The sequence below is a fragment of the Zeus faber genome (genome assembly GCF_960531495.2).
Source record: "Zeus faber genome assembly, chromosome: 18".
Classification (NCBI taxonomy): Eukaryota; Metazoa; Chordata; class Actinopteri; order Zeiformes; family Zeidae; genus Zeus; species Zeus faber.
The window spans coordinates 8199277-8206639 of NC_137210.1; the positions used below are offsets into that span (position 1 = coordinate 8199277).

Here is a 7363-nt window from a genome sequence, read left to right on the forward strand (position 1 = left end):
AATGTCGAATAACTTAAGTTATTGTCACGGCGGGGAAAAAAAACAACCCAGATTTTATTCGCCAGGTATTCTCGGTCTAACAGCAGAGAACTCGGAACCCAGAGAAGTCGAGCCGTGATTTATGACAGGTTTATCTGGCTTTGGCGGGGAGGAAGGCGAGGAGAGGAGAGGGTGTGTGGTGGTAACAGCTAAGAAGCGCCGCCGCTATTTTAAGTGGCGTGAAACTTAAATAGCAGATGCTATGCTTCTGTGCTGCATATCCAAGTAGACTTCTCAAGTTTTTCCCCCAGAAAAAAACAACAAAAACTTCTGACATCAGTTTCACTGTTTTGCTTTGTGACATCTTTAAGGGAATGGCAGAGTAGCCGTGTCGTACACGCCAAAAAAGTTAAGGGCAATTCTTCTCTCCTTCCCCAGCATTGATGGGGGTGTTTTTTTTTTAAACAGAAAGACGCCTCTGAACTTAACAGCAGTAGGCCTCCTTTTTCTTTTTTTTTTTTTTCTTTTTGACATTTTAGTTTTATTTTTTCTGCCACCAGCAGCCCTCACTCATCGGCGTTTGTATTTGTCCGTCCCGGTGAGACAGGCGATCAATATGGACAACGTAGGGAACAACTTTACATCCCCATTTGTCTTCACAACAGTTGCCGGAAGCAGGTTGGGGGCCGAGAGGTGCCGGCACGTTGCCATGGAAACAGAGTCAAGTGATAAGCCGCGCTCAGGAGTGCTAAAGCGCCTTCGCAGCCGCATTTCTGTTTATGGAAACGCCACAGGAGCAGCCAGCAGTCAGCGATCAAGCTGTGAACAGCTCTCCTGCTGCACGGAGCTCATTGTGCAAAGAAAGACGATATCTCAAGCTGTCTCCCATGTCCACAAATTTAGCCCAGCACGAATAAGAGGGCGAGAGAAAAGGTTGTGAGCGAGAGAGAGAGAAGCCGGCTTTTGATTGATAAACCGACGGAAGAGAATGTGGCGCGCCGTCCTCGTTCAACCGGCGAGGGTTGCATTGAAGCGACGCGGCGAAATCCCGCTGATACAAAGATCAGTGCGATTATCTGGCGCTGGAAGAGCGGCGTCCTTCGTGAAACTCATACATGCACGTCTCCGCATATGCCGCATTACACATCTCTCGAAGGGGAGCGGGCGGGAGGGAGGGCGGCAACATTTTCAGTTTGGTTACATCCACGGCCCCTTCCTTGAATTTCCGCTTAATGCAGCTTTGATTGGAACAAAAATAAATACAATTTAAAAAATGGGGTACAGAATTACGCATCCAAATCTTTGTTTGTTCCCTCCAATCAAAGATACACTGGGATGAAAGTCATCAAAGAGCAGGGATTTTAATATTGTGAAAGGATAAAATGTAACATGGTCCCTCAAAACAAGTACAGTACAATAAAGTACTAGTAGTTATTACACCAAAATAGGTTAAGCAGTTCACTTTGAGCATGATTAGCCAATAAAACAGAATCCAGAACTCCATCACCACATCGGATGGTACTTGTAATACCTGTGTTGTAATTAAAGTTTGAAGAAGCGATGTCGCAGCAAACATTGGCTTCGCTTACCCAAATCCTGAATGGAAGGGATGCATCCTACTACAAGCTCTGCAGCTGGATAGATGACTTATCAGAACGTGCGAGTATGACCTTTCCATTTTAATTCCCCCCAAATTGGTTGGTTGGCTGGTGAGGGTAAAATAATAATAATTTGGCGACGCAGGAGCCAGGTCTTGATTATGTTTTATTGGTATGGACATGACGGTAGTAAACTAGAGGATATTTAACCATAGTTAACATTGTGCAGACTTCGTGCCAATTCCACGGATGGCACCCGTCCCTCATTGAACACAGACAGTAAAACGTCTCAACAAGGTCATAATATTAATTTGTTAAAATCTAACCCTTAATAACAACAGCACGGACAACATCGACAATCACACTGGTTTCAGCTGCTTTTGTTTAAGTAAGGCTACTTTTTTTCTATTTTGTTGTTGAATATAGAGTATGTAATTGCACTTTTGACCTGGTGTCTACACGTCTCTGCAGGGCGGGGATGACATGTGCATGACATGTGAATGTCAACAAGCATTACTGTGCAAAATGCTTCATTGTTTTGGTAACCAATAACTGCATAATTCAAAAATGGGGTGAGCGTGTGGGGGTGTCCCACTAGGACACGGCAAGCTGCCCTGGAAAAGGGCATGAGATATTGATGCAGCATTCTGACACCTAAACACCCCCTGCAGGTATGTTTTTTACGAGAAAATGCCCGTAGTTTTGCCATTTGTTAAGCCGTGGATGCTGTGGTTATTGGTGTACCCTGCACGTGAAATGAGACAGTGGCCAAAACTCTACTTAATAATGAAAAACAAAATCCCTATCAATACACATGCTACGGCCATGCTTGGAGTCAAGATGCCGGTTGGAGCTCGCTGCCAGTGACCAACGTCCCCCGGCCGAATCAAAAACAAAATCAAAATGTTAAAGGTACAGCGCTCCGCGACGCCCGCACAGTGCATTCGCATATTCTTAGGTTTCATTTCTAATTCCCCCCACTCATTTTTTGGGACGTTTCTCAGAAGAAGGAGGTGTCCGAGGAGAAGGCCCCCGCGAGCCGGAAGTCCTCCCTCATGAGGACGCAGAAGAGCCGCTGGGGCAGCGCCTTGGAGTACGGCGCCGGGCGCGGCACGCACGTGCGCAGCAGGATCTCGCGTCCGGCGGCCGGGGGGAAGTCCGGCACGCCGCCAGCCCCGCCCGCGGCCCTGCGGTCCTCGGAGCCGCCGGGGCCCGCGCGCCCCAGGTCCTCGTCCAGCGGAGCCAGCAGGGCGGCCTGCAGGGGTGGAGACATGGTGAATGGGTGGGTGGAGGTAAATTTGTCGTTTGTTGAATTGCAGAAGTACGGAGACACACAGGTGGACAGCTTGACCAAAATAAAGATGTTTTTATATACGTCAAAAACAAATCGTGCAGATGCCACATTTATGTAACTGTCAAACTGTCACAGAGATTTGAATTTGATGTGCGTAAAATCCAGAGCCTTAAATAGTTTTTGTTAATTTTTAGCTTCATTTTTATATTTGATCATTAGGTTGATTGTAATATCCCAACTTGTGTAGTTTATTTTTTGGCAAATGTTCTTATTGTTTATTGTTTGTCTTTAAGTTTATTGCATATTGCCTTTTTTTCATTACTTTACCATTATTGCCTATTTTTTGATGTGGGCTGCCGTGACACCGCAATTCCCCTCCGGGCATGAATAAAGTATCTATCCATCTATCTATAACTGTCATTTGTTGACATAAACACCATGAATTGGAGAAAAACAAAGTGTGTTCGGGGTTAGACAGTTCATTTGGGTGATAAAACCAAGCCACAACAGCAAAAAATAAAAAATAAAAAATAAAAAATAAAAACACTCCAGAGGGTTAAAAACCCACTGGTGCACTCCTGTCAACCGCAATGTGCGATATACTGTGGAACACAAGGCATTTAGTGCAGCTGATCTTCCTATAAAATAGACTTGGAAAATCCAGGTTTAAACTGTAATCCCTTATTGATTTCATATATTACATTCCATTTCCGCCGTCAAAGGGGAGCGGAAAATGAAGGAGAACAGACAGGTTAAAGAAGGATTTTCTCGACTTAAGACTAATGACACACGGATTGTACGGGGGTGGGGTGGGCTGGAGAGGGGGCTGCAATTCAATAAGGTATAAGGTAAGGCAGTCTGATGCACTCGGTCTGAGCGAGACGAGGAAATACGTGACAACGGAGTAAAAAGGGAAAAGCAGAGAGATGCAAAAATGTCTTCAAGACAATCACCCAGAGCCGGTGATGAACAGATTGTCTCCTTTTGGAGATCCGGGTTCTTCTCGAGGGACTCGGTAAAAAGACTGGTTACATTTTCTGACCGTTCTCACGAGTCAGAGGAGTCCGGTTCCGAGTTGTGAATGGAACAGTTGTTTCATTCTGCCCGAATCAATTATTCAGGTGGAATGCAAAGTCAAAATCCAAATGAATAACTGTTTTCTGTTGGCAAATAGAACACTCACGTTTGCGAATGAATGACTCTTGGCGGAGTGACTCCCGAGTCAATTAACGGAGTTGTTTGCGAGTCTTGTATCGCTACTCCGATCGTCCTAAAACGCCTAAAGGCGAGGGAGTGGGGGTCCAATGGGTTTGAGGGATTATTCTTTTAATCAAGTGCGTCCTGGATCAATAAAAACACGTTTATCCTTTCAGCAGACGCAGCTACCCAAGACACAACAACAAATCTATGCTAGTGTTAAGAAAGAACCGGGGGGGGGTGGCCAAAACGGAGCCTTACAGCAGCTGAAGGTGGATGCATACTTTATAAGTCGTGAGAACGAAAGACGTTAGAGCCACCGGAGAACATGTCCCAGAACACCGTCAGAATACTCAATAAGAACGTTTACTTCTTTCAATATCATTCCATACCACTAGGGGGCACAGAGTGATTCCGTGGCACCCATTTCCAGAGGAGGTTGCGGTGAAAGTAGCACCAATGCGACAGTGAGAGGAGATAAGATAAAAGGGGCTTGCACCGGAAAACACCGGAAGAACCCAGATCAACGCCTGATTTTGTTCGTCACTTATTCCGAACACGTCTTTTTGGTGAAAAGTTCTCACCTCCTTACATCACAGGACGCGCTACGGCTACGGCTACGGAGTTAACATTTCTGCAATACCAACCTCCATGTCACCCAGAATACCCTGCGCTCAATCCGAGGGGCAGACAGGGAAGTAACACAGAGAGAAGACCGTTAGACAGGAGGTTTGGAAAAGGTCAGGCAGAAGGTTTGTTCGGTCGTGAAGGGAGGGATGGACGGCGGAGAGTCGGCGGCCACTCGGAAAATGACTATAATCGCATGGTTTTAACCGCCATCGGCGATGAAGGTGGATGGAGGGGCTTGGTACGCCCACATGTCTGTGCTCACCGTAAGCTGGTATGGGCTTGTGTTTATTTTGTATGTGACCGTATATCAGGGTTCATTCTGGCATTACAAATGGCATTACAAACAAACAAAAATAAAATTCAAGGACTTTTAAATACTTTTTTTAAGCACAATTTTTTCATTTTCAAGGACTTCACACAAAACAGATATAATACATTTTCAATCTGATCTTTATGAATTAAAATATAATATAATCTTAATGTCATTGTCTATTATTTCTATTAGAAAATGTGTGTATATATATATATATATATATATATATATATATATATATATATATATATATATAATATTATTAATCTCACTGCATCTTCTGTGTCTGCTCCCAACCATGCTGGATTAAATTGACATTTCCCTGGCATCATCTATATCGTAAAAGCGATCCTGGAAATATTTTAATAAGTTGCGATTTGATGACAAAACCAAGGGGAATATTGCAGCTTTTCAATTATTGCATTTTTTTCAAGGACCTTTCAAGCACTTCAGCACAAAAGGGGCTATCTTCAAGGTATTCCAGTACTTACATTTTTGAGGATAAAACTCAAGCACCTGAAGGACCTGAGACCTAAGAACCCTGATATAGCCAAAGTATAGGCTGCGTGTGTGTGTGTGTGTGTGTGTGTGTGTGTGTGTGTGTGTGTAGGTGTAGGTGTGCGCACGTGTGTGTGTGTGTGTGTGTGTGTGTGTGTGTGTGTTGGGGGTACAGTTGCTAACGGTTACCTCATCACTTGTGAAGTCAGCCAGCTTGACATTGGTGAAAGGCAAGCAGCGTTAGGAGAGAAAAACAAAACAAAACAAAAAAAACAAAAAAAAACACAAAAAAAAAAACGTAACAAGATGGAGAGAATGTAAACGACAACAACAACAACAACAACGACGACAACTGAAAAACGATTTAAAAAAAGATAAATAAATAACAAGGCCCGCCAGATTTGTCTGACCAAAAAAAACAAAGTTTGGTTTCCTCGACTTCTCGAAAGAAAGTCGCAGGCGAACATCAGACCACAGTCGAAGTGGCTGTCAGCTGTCGACTCAATTTCACCGATTCGTCTCTACCTCCCTCCCCCGCCCGTCTCTCTCTCCTCCGCCCGTCTCTCCCTCCTCCGTCCGTCTCTCCCTCCCCTGTCCGTCCCTCCGTCTATCCGTCCGTCTCGTCTTCACGCCACGTGCCGATTTCACCTGATTTCCATATGCTGGGGATAATTGCTGACTTTCTATTTAGAGCTTGGCGAAACACACAGCCTATAATTTAACGCTCAGACATCTTTCAGCGCGGAGGGGGAGGCGGGGGAGGAAGGAAGAGGAGGAGGAGGAGGACTGGAAGGGAGGAAGAAAGAGAGGGAGAGAGAGAGAGAGAGAAAAAGAGAGAGGGGTTCCAACTCCTTCTCACATCATTGTTCGAGCACAAAAAAAAGGCACAGGGCCACGGAAGGTGTAGAGCCAAGCTCTCTCTCTCTCCCTGTTTCTCATGGTTTTGTTTTTTTTTCGGGGGGGGGGGGGGGGGGGGGTTGCAAGCAATTGCTGTGGTGGCGAGGATCTGGAGATGGAGGCACGGAAACGAGTCTGTTGATGAACTCTTGTTTATCAAGTTTAAACTGAGGAAGTCACACACACACACACACACACACACACACACACACACACACACACACACACACACACACACACACACACACACACACACACACACACACACACACACACACACACGTTGACAGCTATAACCAGTCGGAGCTGTTGGCAGCAGTCGACTAGTCGTGGACAACCATTTTTTTTGTCGTCGTCACCAGATTTACAATAATGTTTTAGTAAAATAATTTATAAAAATATTTACATTAATATCTTGATTCAGCTATGTTCTCCTAATGAATTTAATTATATCCCGACAAAGACTTCCTCTTCCGTGCGCCCTTCGTTGTTTACAGTTCTATTAGCAACTTAGGGACGTGAGAATTGAGAAGCGAGTTTGGAGTGGAGAGACGACTTCTACGACCGGATTTTTTCCGCAAGTAGTACATTTTAAAAAAGGCCAATAAGAAGCGAAATCGTCGTCAGACCGGTAGCCGATGGGTTCCCAGATTGCCTAGAACTCCTCTTTCCGCGTCTTTCTTATATCACAGGTAAACGAGGACTAGTCAACAACTATTGTGAAAAACAAAATAGTCGTAAAACCCCTAACCCGCGCACGCAGGCACGCACGCAGGCACGCACGCACGCACACACACAGCTGTGTCAGAGCCAACTTGGACGGACGCATGAGGCTTGTACCGCGACGCAGAGAGGGCTGAGTGTTACAGACAGGTTGATTTATAAAACCAATAAGACATGCAGGCAGGTGTGTGTGTGTGTGTGTGCCTATTCATCTTTGTGTATGTGGGGCGGTGT

The 7363-nt window shown here is 45.1% G+C and overlaps 1 protein-coding gene across 1 annotated transcript in view; it reads right to left on the minus strand.

The window, feature by feature from the left end:
• Positions 1–1315: 1315 nt before the first annotated feature.
• The window catches only part of rab3gap1 (RAB3 GTPase activating protein subunit 1), a 47816-nt gene continuing 41768 nt past the window's right edge, over positions 1316–7363 (minus strand). The window contains exon 24 of the mRNA XM_080019688.1: positions 1316–2832. Coding sequence (XP_079875814.1) covers positions 2578–2832 — 255 coding nt within the window. The 3' untranslated portion in view covers positions 1316–2577. The remainder of the gene's footprint in view (positions 2833–7363) is intronic.